Source organism: Schistocerca americana, chromosome 1 (genome assembly GCF_021461395.2).
Source record: "Schistocerca americana isolate TAMUIC-IGC-003095 chromosome 1, iqSchAmer2.1, whole genome shotgun sequence".
Taxonomy (NCBI): Eukaryota; Metazoa; Arthropoda; class Insecta; order Orthoptera; family Acrididae; genus Schistocerca; species Schistocerca americana.
In genome coordinates this window covers 639,176,485-639,193,521 of record NC_060119.1, presented here as the reverse complement: position 1 = coordinate 639,193,521, position 17,037 = coordinate 639,176,485, and the positions used below count along the sequence as shown (strand labels likewise).

Below are 17,037 nucleotides of genomic sequence, written 5' to 3'. Positions count from 1 at the left end.
TTGTGTGGATATGTGTGTGTGTTTTCTGTTTCAGAAGATGGACTTCTACGTCCAAACACTTAAAGGTTTAGCAATGTTTTTCATTGTGCCAGTCTGCAACTCAGTGCCTCCAATATGTTGTGAGTAATTACCTGCCATTTTCATATTATTGTTATTGTATCTGGGCGTTTCCACTGTTTGACAGGAAGTGTTTCCATTTTCTGTGAAGTGAATAATAATCAATGTGCACACAGAATAGGGAAAAATGACAAACACTTTCAGTTTCATAGTTTTAAAGTAATGTGAAAGAAAAGAACTGCATGCACAATGCTCTTGTTCAAAAGTTTATTGTTGCAGAATAATGCAGTCACGGAGAAAAGATGAGACAGAAGAGTGGGGAAAGAAACACTGCATAAAAGAGTGAAGACAAAAGGATAGCAAATGGTAAATTTTGGACAAGGAGATGTATTGTTTCTTCTTATGGAAAGGAAAGAAACTGGTGACATTTAGAATGTTATTAATATTGATGATGTTCAAAAGTATGCAGTAAGAAGCTGAAAAACATATTCAACAAGGAAAGAGAAGGTAGCTTCAAATCCGCAGCAATGTAAACTTAGGTCAATAAGAAATAGAGAGCTGACCAACAAGGAACTATCTTATGTATAGCAATAATAACAATAGAGGAGGGGAGGGGGTATTTTGTCATTCTTGTATTTTCTGAGAAAGCATTGCTCAAAATATCACAACAGTTGTACAGTAAGTTTATTTACATCATGGAAGGTTAGGGGCCTGCAGATAGTGCAAGCTAGGTGATGCAGAGAATGCACAAAGAAGATTATCTACTTCTTAATGTGCAGAGATCAATAATGATTGATGGTTATTTCAATTCCCATAAAAATTAAATACTTCAGGTTTGTGTTCAAACTCTGCATTGTGATTTGCAACTTACTAATTTGTAAATTTGTTGGTAAAGTGTAATGCAAGAGTTCCCATGCTGGTAAGTTGCTCATAGCTGTTCAAGAAACTTTTAATAGGCTGAATGATTCCCAGACAGGAAAACCATCAACTGAATGGGAGTAAGTGTTTCAAATATTTCTATGTATATAACAGATAATTTTAAATAAAATATAGTGATGTATGGAATTTTTAAGGGGGGCAAGACATGGCTAGTGTTAAATTAAAACAACAGAAGTAATGGACATAAAAAATGTCAGCCAAATGACTACCCTCACAAAAGTGAAAGTATAGCCATGAACACAGGAAAACAACCCAGCAAACACTGTCACTGTATGGAAAGCACAGGAGAACATGAATATTAATTTCAAATATAAATCTGTTTCAAATAGCACAAAAATTAATAATGAACTGTACACAGTTAGTCACTCAGTTGCTTGGACAGCAGCAGTTTCTGTCCTGCCCTTCAACAGAAACATCCGATGAAGTACAACAATTAAAAAACATTGATCACAGCAACAAAACAAAGAAAGTAATACAAAGACTGAATAAACAAGTGAACTATGTATAATGAAGGTAGTGATGCGCCAGTGAAAGACAGTATTAAAGCTGAGAGTGTTACAAGAGAGAGGGTTATGGAAAGAATTCTAGTCAATTGTTACAAAAATGTCTATAATTCAGCATTGTTTTGTGGTATGAGCATGATATGAGGCAGAACAAGTGTTTTGTTTGTAGAGTACGGTCTCTAACATATTACATCTGCATCTATGTGATTACTCTGCAATTCACACTTAAGTGATTGGTACAGGGTTCTTCGAAACACTTTCAGACTATTTCTTCACTGTTCCACTCTGTAACAGTGTGTGGGGAAAATGAGCACTTAAATCTTTCTGTACAAGCTCTGATTTTGCTTATTTTATTATGATCATCATTTCTCCCTGTGTAGGATGGTGACAATATAACAATTTCATATTTAGAGAAGAAATTTGATGATTTAAATTTTGTGAAAACATTTCACCACAGCAAAAAATGCCTTTGTTGTAATGACTACCATCCCAACTTGCTTATAATTTCCATGGCACTCCCTCCCCTATTTCATGATGATAAAAATGAACTGCCCTTCACTGAACCTTTTTGATGTCCTCCTTCAATCATATTCGGTAACAATCTCATACAGCATAGCAGTACTCTAGCAGAGGATGATCAGGTGTAGTGTAGGCAGTCTTTGTAGTAGTTCTGTTGCCTCTTCTAAGTTTTACACCATTGAAAAGCAGTCTTTGGTTTGCCTTCCTCACAACATTATCTATATGATCATTCCAGCTTAACTTGTCTGTAATTATAGTTCATATGTATTTAGTCAAATTGGCAGCCTTTAAATTTGTATGATTTATTGTGTAATTGAAATTTAATGGATTTCCTTTTGTATTTGTGTGGATGACCTCTCAGTATTCCTTATTGAAAGATAGTTGGCACTTTTCATGCCATTCAGATATTTTGTGTGTCATTTTGATGTTCATTTTGATCTTCTGATGACTTTACTGCAAACAATAAAAGAGGGTTGCTCAGATTGACTCTAAATCTTTTATGTAGATTAGGAACAGCAGAGAGCCAATAACACTTCCTTGGAGAGCACCAAATATCATTTCCATTTTATTCAGTGATCTGCCATTGATTATTACACAATGAAACTGTTCTGAGAGGAAATCATGGATCCAGTTGCACAACTGAAGTGATATTGAATAGGCATACAGTTTGATTGGAAGTCTCTTGTGAGGAATGGTACCAAAAGCATATGCACACATGGCTGCCAACTCCAGCACCTTGAGCCGGAGTACATCACATGAGATGCAAGCAGCAGTCTGGAGAGGGTGAGAGGGGGGAGGGAGAGGGGGGAGGGAAAGATGGAGGGATAGTAGTGTACTGGTGAGGAGAGAGATAAACGCTGTCTGGTGAAGTGTGCAGGGACTATACTCCAGCAGGCACAGTGTCAGGATGCTGTGTGGCAGGGAGGTGGGGAAAAAGGAACAAAAAAGGAGAGGCACAGGAAAGACAGGTGGATGTGTTGGCAGAGAGCTGCAAATAAACAGTGTGCAAGATGAGAATAGGGAGGAGATGATAGGACATTGGGGGTGGAAATTGTTGGGTGGAGGGTGTGGGAACAGTATTTTACCATAGGTTGAGGCCCTGATAATTATGGGATTGGAGAATGTGTTGCAAAGATAACTCCCACCTGTGCAGTTCAGATAAGTTGGTGGTGAAGGGAAGGATCCAGATTGCTAGGATAGTGAGGCAGCCACTGAAATCAAGTACAATCAATGTTCAGCTGCATGTTGTGCCAAGGGCAGTCTACTTTGCTCTTGGCCACAGTTTGGCAGTGGCCATTCATCCTCGTGGGCAGCTGGTTGGTAGTCGTACCAAAATAAAATCCTGTGCAATGATTGCAGCAGAGCTGTTAACGAACATGGCTACTTTCACAGGTGGCTACCGTCACTTCCATCTCCCCCTCCCCTTCCCCTTCTGTACTCTCTCCAGATCGCTGCATGCATCCCATGTGATGTTGCATTCTGGCCTGAGATGCTGGAGCTGCATGTGCTTGCTTGCTTGTGTGTGTGTGTGTGTGTGTGTGTGTGTGTGTGTGTTTACTGACAAAGGATGTGGCCGAAAGCTGCGTATGAATGACTTTTAATCATGCCTTTCTGCAATCTGACATGTCTTTTTTCTTATAAGTCTCTGTTATGTGTATCTGTTGAGATCATTAAACTTGTGGACAAATGCTGTGAATTATTCACCAAGCCAATACATCTAATAGTAACAAAGGTGTTGCCACCAACTGTATTTACTCTATCCTTTCTAAACACTGTTAGGTCCTTTGTAAAAATTGTGGCTGAACTTATCTATGGCTTTAGCCAGCTTTCAGTACCTATATAAAGCTTCAACACTTTCTGTTAGCACTTGGAGCTCAGGTTCTTCTGAACAGTTTACAACTACAAAACTGATTGCTGCTATGTCTACCCTCTTCCTGGGTTCAACCAGCACCTTTCAAAACTGAAACCCTGTCTGCACCCTCTACCCTAAAAAACCACCCAGTTCATTCCACATGGCCCCTGCTACCATTTAGCCATCCCCTGCATGTAGTGGACACCTGACCTATGAACTGGAACCCAAAAGCCAGCCATTGTATGCCGCAAGTCGAGAAAACTGCAACCTACACAGTGGCAAAACCATCTGAGCTGCTGATTCAGACCCTCCACTTGGCTCTGTACCAAAGGTCCACAGTTGGTCCTGTCAGTGGTGCTACAGATGGTGAGCCCTGCCTTCATCCTGCAAGCAGGACTGGCAATCTGTACCGCTTCAGCTAGCCACTGGAAACCAGAGTCAATCTCTCCTGATCCAAAGCGACACACATTGTTAGTACTAACATGAACCACCTGCAACTGGCTGCACCCTGTGCTCTTCATGGCATCTGGAAGCATTTGGTCCACATCTGGAATGACTGCTCCCAGTATTCACACAGACTCCTTGGCAGCCATATTCCCAAGGCACATCATTATGAGTCTGACATTGGAGCTCCCAATTACCAGTAAACCTGCCCTGTGTGAATGTCCAGATCTTGCAGGCCAAGAGGCTTCCTCTGGAATATGGTGAGCGACTGCATCTGGCTCAGGGTCTTTGTCAGCAATGGATAGCACCTGAAATCTCTTCATCACATGAACTGTGGAGGCCCTTTGATCAGCCCCTGGAAAGTCTTTCCCGCCTGTCACACTTTTAAACAAACTCCCCCTTGACCACAGGTGATAGTCATCCTCAATGCTAGCAGTACCTTGGGTGGTCACAGCAGTGGACGGATCAGCGGACGTGACAGACATGCTGGATGTACCTTGCATCTCCACGTCCCCCCCCCCCTCCAGCTAAGACCACTGACAACAGATTCAAGCTATGTGACCAAAGCCAGTACCACCTGGAGCTGCACGCAAAGGGTCACCAACTCAGCTCGTATCTGAACATAGCAATCACAGTCCCTATCCATACTGAAGTCTGATGATCTATAGAATAAACTGTGATTAAAATGCAGAACTCACAAATGAAATTTTGTGCTCTGAAGTGCTGCTACGTAGAGGGAAGTTACCAATCAACTAACAGTTGTAACTGACTGCTCACATGAAAACAAACATCTGATGCAAAACAAATGGCAGAAATATACACTACATAGTAATTAAAAGTGAAATTGTACCTACTATAACACAAGTACACAAGAAATGTATGCTTTTAGAGTGAAAGGGACACAGTAAATAATACTATATGTCATTTCTTGTTATTAGAAGCTCGTTACAGCGCACAAGCAGAATGCTATGATCTGAAACGCTGCTGCTTGGACGGAAGCTGCTGGCATATTATCTATGAATAAAATCACATTCAACATCCACAGACATTCTTCCTTTCCAAGACATTCTTCCTTAGTTATCTCTATCACAAATACCAGACTTTCTCTATAGTCTTAGTATCTCCCTTTGTTTTAGTTACTTTTATGTAATCTATCTCACTGCCTCGGCCAATCTCTATATCATTTTCACTATCTCATCCTTCCTGTTCCCCTGCTCACTTGCCCCAATAATAACCTATTTCCACAGTATGCATTTGTTCCTTTTCTTTCTTCTGAACTTCAGAGGTATAGGAGATGCCCTTATTCTGCTCATCTTTATGTACATTGGCTCGTGTTAAAGTGTAACAAACGACAAAAACTAAAGTATGAATTAAAATTTTGTCCTTCACTGGCTAGACCTTTCAAATCTGAAAATTATGACTATTACCATCTATTTGTGATTCAAATACTTAAAAATCCAGAATGGCACAAAAATCAGTTACTTTTCATTCTCAGTTTATTGTAATCACATAAAATTACTTACGTTCCACCACGTGGCTTATTGTCTTCTGAGATATTAGGTTTAAATGAGCCAACAATGTATGTTGAATAATTACGCCACTGGACAATATTAACAGTTGTTATTCGAGAAGGTCTTCCCCTAAAGTTTATATGTCCTGATACACCATTAAAATCAGTCTCCCCAATGAGGTCTACAAAACGTCTGCAAAGAAACAGATTTTGTTATGTACCTGACAGGAAACACATAAAGAACATCAACAAAATATGTAACCAAAATCACAGATTACCTTGTGGTACTATCATTATGAATGTTAGAAAAATGTGACTGGTTCTCTTTCCACAGTTTGTCTAATGCAAGAGCATAGGTCCACACTGCATCATAGGCATAGCCGCCATAGTTTGACATCCTCTCTCCATTAGTTGTATTGCATGCATTTTTATACTGTTCCATCCACTGCCCAACTGTTTTATTTTCTTGCATGATACTGTCGTTAGGTGCAAAGTATGCATGACTAAGAGCTAAATGACCATTGATAGCCTAAACATGACAGATAACAATAAGATTAATCAAAGAGAACTGATGTATTGACTTGATTCATGTGTCAAAAATCTAATATATCATTAGCAGCTGTAACATAATATTTGAAACTTGGGACAAAATAAAAGTTTAATTCGCACTTTAACTCTTGTCCTTAGTTCTCATTGTCTGACATTTTATCAATAGGCTAATAAAAGAATGCATGTGGAAAGTAAACAATGAAATGATTGAAAACAGGCACTCACTGTATGATTGAAAAGTGGGTAGGCTTACAACCAAGAAACTGGGTATTGAAGCTCATCTTTCAGATTTGTGATTTTCATTACAAGCAGGTACTGTCAGACATAGTTGTCCATGCACATGCACCCCCCCCCCCCCCCCCACCCCACCCCACCCCTCCACCTTTCTCTCTCTCTCTCTCTCTCTCTCTCTCTCTCTCTCTCACACACACACACACACACACACACACACAAGGAGAGAGAGGGGTAAGGGAGGGGGAGGGGGAGGGGGAGAGAAAAAAACCTACCGAGTAAATGTGACAAACTTAATTCAAGTGAAGTGCAGAGAAAAAAGGAAAGGACTGAGGCTGAGGTTGATGCAGGCCAGGGGATGGTGAAAATTGAAGCAAAGACATCAGGACTGAAGGTGTTGGACTGACATTCACCACCCATGCAGTTCAGAGAAGCTTGAATCAAAAAGGATAGGATTTGGAAGACATGGATTGTCAAGCGACCAATGAATCAATCATATTGTACAAAGCACTATGTTCTGCAACTGGGTGGTCTAAATTTACCTTGGTGAAAATTTTGCAGTGGTTTTGTATGGGTTAACACCTACATGATGGTCAAGCCATTTAAAAACCCACACAATGTTGCAGTAAAGTTGATACATGACTAACTGTAGCATATGATAAAAGGGTACTGAAAGCCCTGGTAAATAATACATTTATCTAGTCTACTCAGAGGCAGTACTGGTAACAAAGACAACTCATGCCAGTCACACCATGAACAAAGAGAATCTCCCCCCCCCCCTCTCTCTCTCTCTCTCTCTCTCTCTCTCTCTGTGTGTGTGTGTGGGTGGGTGTGTTCGTAAGAAGAAAATAAGTTCTAAATCAGAAAAAATTTAACTACTTGTTTATGCTTCATATACACTGGTCAGTGGTTGTCTTTAACCATTACACTGACTGAGTTAATATCAATTTTGTTGTTTCAGTGATGCAGTTTCTCCACATGCTTTAAGTTCAAATAACAGAAAACTAAACACAATCTACATGTCACAAAGTTCACCAGTGACAAATCTGCAAACATAGTGCTACCTGATATCCCTAAAAATTTTGAGGTACTCACTATTTTACTGCAAGGCCAAAGCTGAAAAAAATTTAAGTATAATCAAATTCTGTGGTGGATCAAATAACTTCATGGTTTATGAGAGATCTACAAAGACAAATGAACATTTCACTTCTAATACTTGTCATGGACTGTGCGGCTGGTCCCGGCGGAGGTTCGAGTCCTCCCTAGGGCATGGGTGTGTGTGCTTGTCCTTAGAATAATTTAGGTTAAGTAGTGTGTAAGCTTAGAAACTGATGACCTTAGCAGCTAAGTCCCATAAGATTTCACACAAATTTGACATTTCTAATACTTGCTCTCAGTTCCTTGCCACATGGATCATATGCCTGTGCAAGATCCCATCACAAGACCTGTCCTAAGGAGCCACCCAGCACATACTTTGTCAGTCTCTTCAGAGACTACACTTTCAGAGACAGTACTAGTTTGTGAAAGCAACTGTCTCATTTACTAACACTGCTATAACTTTTCTACAGCCTTTTATGTTGTGATAGCCACCAACTGCCTGTCCAAATGCATGGCTACTGACAAACTGTGGACAAGAACAGAGTTTGCCACTCAGAGTCAGAATACACTGTTGAGCACTATATTCTCACCTTCAATGGCTGCTGCACAATCCATGTATCGAGATCCCCCCCCCCCCCCTCCCCCTATGCTATCTTCCTCGAACTAAGTAGATGGAAATAATCTTTGCAAAAATACTCTGATCACATGGTCCTCCTGGCTTCAACATCCACTAGTTTCTGTGCCACATAACCCCCCCCCCCCTCCCCACCAAGCCCATGTCCCTCACATCACTTATTCTTAACATGGTCACCTCTACCTCTGTTTCTATCCCTCCCTCCCAGTCTGCTCCTCAAATTCGTTGTATGATACACACAGTTCCCCTGCCTTCATCAGAGTGAGCTCACTAGTGCTACATTTCTACCCCATCACTTGATATCTCTCTTTCCATCCATCAGTTACCCTTCCTCCACTCCTCCCTCCTCATTTCTACTTCCTTCCTCCTCTTATTCACTGCACCTGATGCACTACAGTATAATTTAATATATGTTAAACAATATAATAAATTTCAATAAGATGTAACATCCTACTTACCTGAACCATTTGTTCTTTAGTGCAAGTCAGATTCTCTTTTGGGTGTCTCTCTGTATCATACCAGTCAGGATCTAGCCACAGAGGAAGAAACCAAACATATCCCTGCTTTGCTGTCATTTCTTGCCGGTAAGCTTCACACATAAGAGATCTTGCAGCATGGTCATATACGTCTCCAATTATGATGCGAACATTCTTACTTTTAAATTCCAGCAAGTACTGAAAAATAAAATTCATATTTTAACATGGTAAGCATTTGTTGGAACTATCTCATTGACTTTATTACACATACATATAATAAAAATGTAAGATATTTTTCAATATTGCTGTAAACTTAAAAGTTAGTTCATGTGTATGCCTTGAGCAAAATAAAATAAATAAATATTGGGTTGGTGTATAAGTTTGGCATGTTCTTCCACAAATACAATAAAGTGTTTCTCCATAAGTTTAATAAACACAACAGATACACGTAACAGAGACTTCAATCATCTATAACATTTTCCCATTCACTATGTACAACACTCTACCAATGCTGGGATAACTTTTTGATTCCATGACTGTAGAAATCATGTGGTTTTGAGGCAAAGAGTATGTCAAGCCATGTTTGGAGTGCATTTTTGTCCAGGAAGGAAATTCCTTGAGGGTTGTTCGATAGAGAGTGGAAAAGATGAAAATCAGAGAGCACAAATCAAGTGAATAAGATGGGCAAGGAATGACTTCCCGACCCAATTCCTGTATAGTGTTTTTTGTCAGTGTAGCAGAATGCAGATGGACATATCATGGATTACCATTACTTGATGCAGTCTTCCCAGTCATTTTTATTGGATTGCATCTGTAAGATGTGTCATTTGTTGACAATCAATGTCAGCAGTGATGGTTACACCTCGGGAAAGCAATTTGTTGTAACACACCACACCATCGCTGTTCCGCCAGGTACACAACATTATCTTTTGTGGACATGCACAGGTCTCTGTACGGGAAGTTACTGCTTTGTTTGGGCTCAAACATTCCTTTCCTTTCCTTATGTTAGCATAAAGAGATCATTTCTCATCACCATTACTGATACAGGACAGGAATGGTTGTTGCTGTTCACAACCCAATTGACAATGAGCAAGCAGAGATGCACATATGGCCATCCACTGATCTTTGTGATTTTGCCTTAGAGCATGCAGTACCCACACACCCAGTTTTTAAATGCAAATGTCGCACTACGGCAGAAAGATCACAGTTCATCAGATTTGCCAGTTCTTAAGTACACCAATGTGGATCACTACGGATCAATGCATTTCAACGATCTTCATCAAACCCACAAGGTCTCCCTGAATGTGGAGTCACTGTCAGAACAGTCCTCCTTAAAATGAGATAACCATTTTCTTGCCGTTCTGTGTCCAATGGCATTACCTCATACAAGCCGCAAATGTTTCTGGCTGCCTCTGCTGCTGTCACCCCTCCACTACACTCTAACACAAGAATATGTCAGAAACGTTCTGATTTCTCCACTTGGCACTCTATTCCCTAACATCCACAGTTGCATTCACTATCTCCAAATGACAAAAGGACAATATATAAACTCAAAGAGCAACAGCTATCTACAGATGAAAATTACAGTCGATAAATTAACCCACAGCAATTGGAATACCAACATGAAAAACAAAAATGCTATGAAATTAAGCACCAACATAATTAAAAATAAATAAATAAATAATTCTTTTCATTATGTGCCCACCTGTCTTTAATTTCATAGCAATGGCTGCCTCAATGATGATCAAATATTGACAGATATTAACTGCAATTGTAGCACAACAGTTAAAAAAAAAGCCATTAGATGAATTATTGTTAGTAGTAAACCCCTGGTGGAACACTTCATAGTTTTGTACATCTTTAATTTTTCCTCTTTTATATTTTTTAGTCAAGGTGAAGAAATATATCTACCTATTCCAATAAAAAGTTTTAAATATAGTGTAAAATAAAATCCAAGGAAAAATAATGACCATGGAAAAGCAGAACTGTATAGAGTCCTGGTCGAAAGAGTTGAGAAAATAATTACTTTATTACTGAACAGGAAAACTGAAAAAGACATTTTATCTGAACAGACAATGGAATGCACAACCTGCACCAAATAGAGAAATTTGTAAAATTTGAACTCTATTTACTGCATTGATTCTGGAGGTACTGTTTAGGTGATAACTAACAATTATTGTTAGGAGCTTTACAAGACTATGAATAAATGCATTATTGTAAAATACATCGTATTTTTGATACTTCCTGGCACATTAAAATGGTGCTTTGGACTAGTGCTTATCTAGCTTACTAGCCTTGTTGTAATAGTCCTGGGCTATTTCTCTCTTTTCCATACTGAATTGGTCAGCAACAGTCTCTGTATATATGAATTGTCTGATGCCACTTTTGGTCATTTTGCGTGATATGTGGTTTTTGCTGGGGAACTTGGTTTATCATTGTATGTATCTGTTTATTTTTTATTTTATTTTTTTTATTTATTCATCAGTGGAACAATAAATATTGTATGGATGTCGTCATGAGCACACATTTACATTTACAATGAAACAGGTTTCTCATATTTTGTGTAGTTTTTATAACTAGTCATACACACATTTATAATTATATAATATTTATTGGTGATAATGTCATATGTTGCTAATAATCTACATCTATGTTAAATATTCTTTTACAGTATAACCACTTTTACTTACTAAAAAGGTTTTAAGCTTTTGTCTGAAAGTGAGGGGCTCATTTATTTCTTTAATTTCTTGTGGTAATTTGTTATACAGTTTTATCCCATTATAAAATATACTTTTTTGCGTCTTTGCCTTGTTCTTTCTATCTAGATGGAGGTGGTGACAAGCTCTTGTTTCATGGTCATGTATTAGGCTGTTTGTGTTGTACATGTTGAGATTTTTCTTAATGAACATTATGTTCTGGAAGATATACTCACAAGAAACAGTTAGAATTCCTAGCTTTCTAAATGATTCTAGACAGTGGACCCTGTTGTCGCTGTTTGTTATTATCCTTATGGCTCTTTTTTGTACTTTGAACACAGTTTGTATGTTACTGCCACTTGTACCCCAAAACATGATCCCATAGCTGAGGACTGAGTGTAGATATCCGTAATATGTTATTTTAAGACAGGTATTATTGCATACCGGTGCAAGGATTCTAAGAGCATAGCATGTTGTGGATAATTTCTTTGCCAAAATGTTGATGTGGTTTGTCCATTTCAGTCGGCTGTCTACATTCATCCCTAAGAATTTGGTACTTGTTACACATTCTAATTCATTATTATTAACTTTTATTCTAGTGGCATTGTGTTTCTTGTTCAATTGGAAGTTAATATAGTTAGTTTTCTTTACATTTAGGGTTACTTTATTTTTTAATGACCAGTTGTGGACGTCATTGCTCTTTCTGTCAGTTGTGTTGGATTTTCACCTGTTATTACTATGTTGCTGTCATCAGCAAAAAGTATTTTTTCTCCATGTCTGATACTTTGTGGGAAGTCGTTAATATATATAAGAAACAATATTGGGCCTAATACACTTCCCTGTGGGACGCCTATATTCACATTTTCTGGGTCAGACAGGTGTTTTATAAGGGAATTGTTTGAAACTTGTGATATCTCAACTCGTTGAACTCTGTTTTCCAAGTATGATTTGAACCACTTCTTTGTCACACCTCTTATTCCTATTTGCCCTAATTTATGAAGTAAGATTTTGTGGTCAACTGTATCAAAGGCCTTGGACAAGTCTAAAAAGATACCACTTACATTTTCACCAATGTCCAGTGCTTCTAAAATTACTTTAGTGAACTGTGCCAAAGCAGACTGCGTGCCTTTTCCGGGCCTAAAACCAAATTGGTCATTGGAAAGAAGATTATATTTATTCAGGTAATTTAGCAGTCTCTTTTTGACTAGTATTTCTATTATTTTAGAAATGATAGACAGTATAGAGATCGGCCTGTAGTTCTCTACATTTTCCACATCTCCGTTTTTAAGGATAGGTATGACTTTTGCTTGTTTTAGGCACTCCGGAAAGTATCCAGATTCGAAAGATTCATTAATTATGTCTGTTAATGGGCCCTTTATGGAGTCTATACAATGTTTAATTATGCAGACTGGGATTTCATCAAGTCCTACTGAAGTTTTATTTTTTAGTTGGTGTACTACTAGTGCCACTTCCCTTTCTGTAGTTGGCAAGAACACCATTGAGTTTGTTGGCTGGTTCTGAGTAGGTAAATCATATGTATCTGGAAATTTCTGCTGTAATTTTTTGCAATACTACTGAAATATGAGTTTACAAAATCAGCTAATTTTTTAGGGTTACCTACTGGTACATCTTTGTTTTTAATATGTGAATTGAGGTCCTTTTTAGCAGAGTTAGATGTTTCCTGTTTGACAATGTTCCAGGCTGCTTTGCTCTTGTTTTCAGCTTCAAGTAATATTTTGTTGTTTGAAAGTTTTTTTGTGGCTAGCAACACCTTTCTGTATATTTTCCTGTACTTTTTGTAGAATTGCAGAACTTCTGGGTTAGATTGATTATTTATTATGGAGTTGAGATATCTAAGAGTTTCTGAGGATTTTTTGATACCTGTAGTCACCCATTGATTTCTCTTTGTAGTTTTAATTTGATAAAGAGTTTTGGGAAACATCTCTTCAAATCTGAGTTTAAAAATTGACATGAACTTGATAAATTTCTGATTTGCATTGGTTTCTGCATAGACTTCCCTCCAATCTTCATATTCTAGCGGGGATTTAAACTGATACAGGGCTGATTTGGAAAACATTCTTTTGTATGTACAAAGCTTAGGAGGAGTTTCTACATGAATGTTAGTTTTTAAGACCTAGCAGAGGTGGTCTGATAGGCCCAGGTTTTGGACAACAATATGACATTTTTTACTATCAATATCTGTAGCTACATTATCTATAGATGAGGAGGATTCTTTCGTTATTTTAGTTGGACAATTAACAAGGGAGGATATTCCATAACAGCTTAGAATATTCACATATATGTTGCTAGCCTTATCAGGCTTCATCATATTAATGTTTAAGTCACCACAGATAATTACATTTGCTTTTGGTCCAGAAACCTTGTCTAAGCTTTGATTCAGTTTTGAGAAGAATATATCAATGTCTCCACTGGGAGAGCGGTACACACAAAATATGACTAATTTTTTTGCTATGCCAGGTCCTATTATTTCAACAGCGGAAAGTTCGAAATGTTTGTCCTCACCTAGATCTAAAAGATCATATCTAACTTTAAATGACATACCTTTTTTTACATAGATACATGAACCTCCACCATTCATTGAGATTCTGCTATAGTAACATGCAAGGTCAAATGAGGCTAATGCAATGTGTTCAATTTCCTTCCCTTTGCACCAGTGATACACAAAATTTGGCTACCAAAATTTTCCAATTCTACTTCTAGCTGTTGTGTTTTGTTCTTTATGGCTTGAATGTTTTGGTGAAACACTGTTAGGCATTTGTTTTCACTTATCTTGGTGGCGCCTTTCCCTTTAGACCTGATGCTAAAAAATCCTTTAGATGAGCTGGTGGCATGGTTATTCTTCTGTTAATGACAGTGGAGGTGAGTCTGTTGCCAGTTAGACTTGGAAGTTGGTGTATCTGAAGGTATCTACCTTATGTTAGTCTTGTAACTGAGGCCAGGTACCAAAAATCCTTTTTGTAGATTCCTCTGCTTGCAAGCATTTATCTCTTTCCCTGTTATGTGCTGTTGTTCACTGCTTTGCCCCAGCAAAAATCCTGGCTTCTCAAGGGTGCCTGCCTTCTTCTGGTGTGATGACTGCTCCTATTACCACTGCTGCTGCTGTGTGCTGTTGCAGTGAATCCCAGTGATTCTGGTTGCTTGGTTATTGATGTTGGAACTACTGCTTCTGATGTTGCTGTGACTGCTAATGATTCAGGTTGGTTGGTTTTTGATGCTGTAACTATTGCTTCTGTTGTTAGTTCTGCTGCTGCTAATGTTGGTTCAGTAGAAGGTTCCTTTGTTGCTACTGTTTTTTGGATGGTCCATTTGCGTGCTGCTCCTGTTTTTGCTGGTGTTTCTGCTATTGGACATTTATACCATCCCAGTTCAGTGGCTGTCACTTTGTAATTGCATTTAATTGCTTCCCTTATTAAGTTTCCTAACCCGGCCTTTCCATTTCTGTTACGGTGAAGCCCATGTTTCATAAAACATTCTCTGTCAAGTGTGCTTGAGTCAATTAATTTCACATTGCTGAATAGCCTACAACTACTTTTAAGTTTCGCATTAATTCTGTGAATTTCCTTATTCGCACATGACCATTCAGGTAAATCATGCCTGTGGGTAAAGTTCACCAGTAAAATGTTTGTACAGGGTGTTTCAAAAATGACCGGTATATTTGAAACGGCAATAAAAACTAAACGAGCAGCGATAGAAATACACCGTTTGTTGCAATATGCTTGGGACAACAGTACATTTTCAGGCAGACAAACTTTCGAAATTACAGTAGTTACAATTTTCAACAACAGATGGCGCTGCGGTCTGGGAAACTCTATAGTACGATATTTTCCACATATCCACCATGCGTAGCAATAATATGGCGTAGTCTCTGAATGAAATTACCCGAAACCTTTGACAACGTGTCTGGCGGAATGGCTTCACATGCAGATGAGATGTACTGCTTCAGCTGTTCAATTGTTTCTGGATTCTGGCGGTACACCTGGTCTTTCAAGTGTCCCCACAGAAAGAAGTCACAGGGGTTCATGTCTGGTGAATACGGAGGCCAATCCACGCTGCCTCCTGTATGTTTCGGATAGCCCAAAGCAATCACACGATCATCGAAATATTCATTCAGGAAATTAAAGACGTCGGCCGTGCGATGTGGCCGGGCACCATCTTGCATAAACCACGAGGTGTTCGCAGTGTCATCTAAGGCCGTTTGTACCGCCACAAATTCACGAACAATGTCCAGATAGCGTGATGCAGTAATCGTTTCGGATCTGAAAAATGGGCCAATGATTCCTTTGGAAGAAATGGCGGCCCATACCAGTACTTTTTGAGGATGCAGGGACGATGGGACTGCAACATGGGGCTTTTCAGTAACCCATATGCGCCAGTTCTGTTTATTGACGAAGCCGTCCAGGTAAAAATAAGCTTCGTCAGTAAACCAAATGCTGCCCACATGCATATCGCCGTCATCAATCCTGTGCACTATATCGTTAGCGAATGTCTCTCGTGCAGCAATGGTAGCGGCGCTGAGGGGTTGCCGCATTTGAATTTTGTATGGATAGAGGTGTAAACTCTGGCGCATGAGACAATACGTGGACGTTGGTGTCATTTGGACCGCAGCTGCAACACGGCGAACGGAAACCTGAGGCCGCTGTTGGATCACCTGCTGCACTAGTTGCACGTTGCCCTCTGTGGTTGCCGTACGCGGTCGCCCAACCTTTCCAGCACGTTCATCCGTCACGTTCCCAGTTCGTTGAAATTTTTCAAACAGATCCTTTATTGTATCGCTTTTCGGTCCTTTGGTTACATTAAACCTCCGTTGAAAACTTCGTCTTGTTGCAACAACACTGTGTTCTAGGCGGTGGAATTCCAACACCAGAAAAATCCTCTGTTCTAAGGAATAAACCATGTTGTCTACAGCACACTTGCACGTTGTGAACAGCACACGCTTACAGCAGAAAGACAATGTACAGAATGGCGCACCCACAGACTGTGTTGTCTTCTATATCTTTCACATCACTTGCAGCGCCATCTGTTGTTGAAAATTGTAACTACTGTAATTTCAAAAGTTTGTCCGCCTGAAAATGTACTGTTGTCCCAAGCATATTGCAACAAACGGTGTATTTCTATCGCTGCTCGTTTAGTTTTTATTGCCGTTTCAAATATACCAGTCATTTTTGAAACACCCTGTATTTGCCAGTACTAGCAAAAGACTCAAGAGCTGTTTATGCATTTTCATAGCATTGTTTTCGTAAATGTCTTTAGCTCCTACACAGATTACAACACTGTCCTGCTTGCCATAGTTATATTTTACGATGTTTTTCGTCACTTCTTTGAAACCAGCACCTCGTTTAACCATGCCTGTGACTGTCGTTGATTTACTATTTACTTGCAGTTCTTGAGAAATTCCTTTGGCGTGACTGTCTCCAAAGACGTCGACTTTTGATTCTTTCTTCTTTGTCACACACATCAGTTTTTGTTTATTTGTATTTTCACTTTGTTGCAAAATGCCGTATTTGTTTT

General features: G+C 39.1%; 1 protein-coding gene across 1 annotated transcript in view; it reads right to left on the bottom strand.

Annotated features, from left to right (window-relative positions):
• The window catches only part of LOC124607652, a 653,970-nt gene that overhangs the window by 25,283 nt on the left and 611,650 nt on the right, over positions 1-17,037 (bottom strand). Inside the window, exons 18-20 of the mRNA XM_047139922.1 lie at positions 8,795-9,010; positions 6,103-6,353; positions 5,838-6,017 (exon numbers count right to left, since the gene is read on the bottom strand). Of these exons, the coding sequence (XP_046995878.1) occupies positions 5,838-6,017; positions 6,103-6,353; positions 8,795-9,010 (647 nt within the window). The remainder of the gene's footprint in view (positions 1-5,837; positions 6,018-6,102; positions 6,354-8,794; positions 9,011-17,037) is intronic.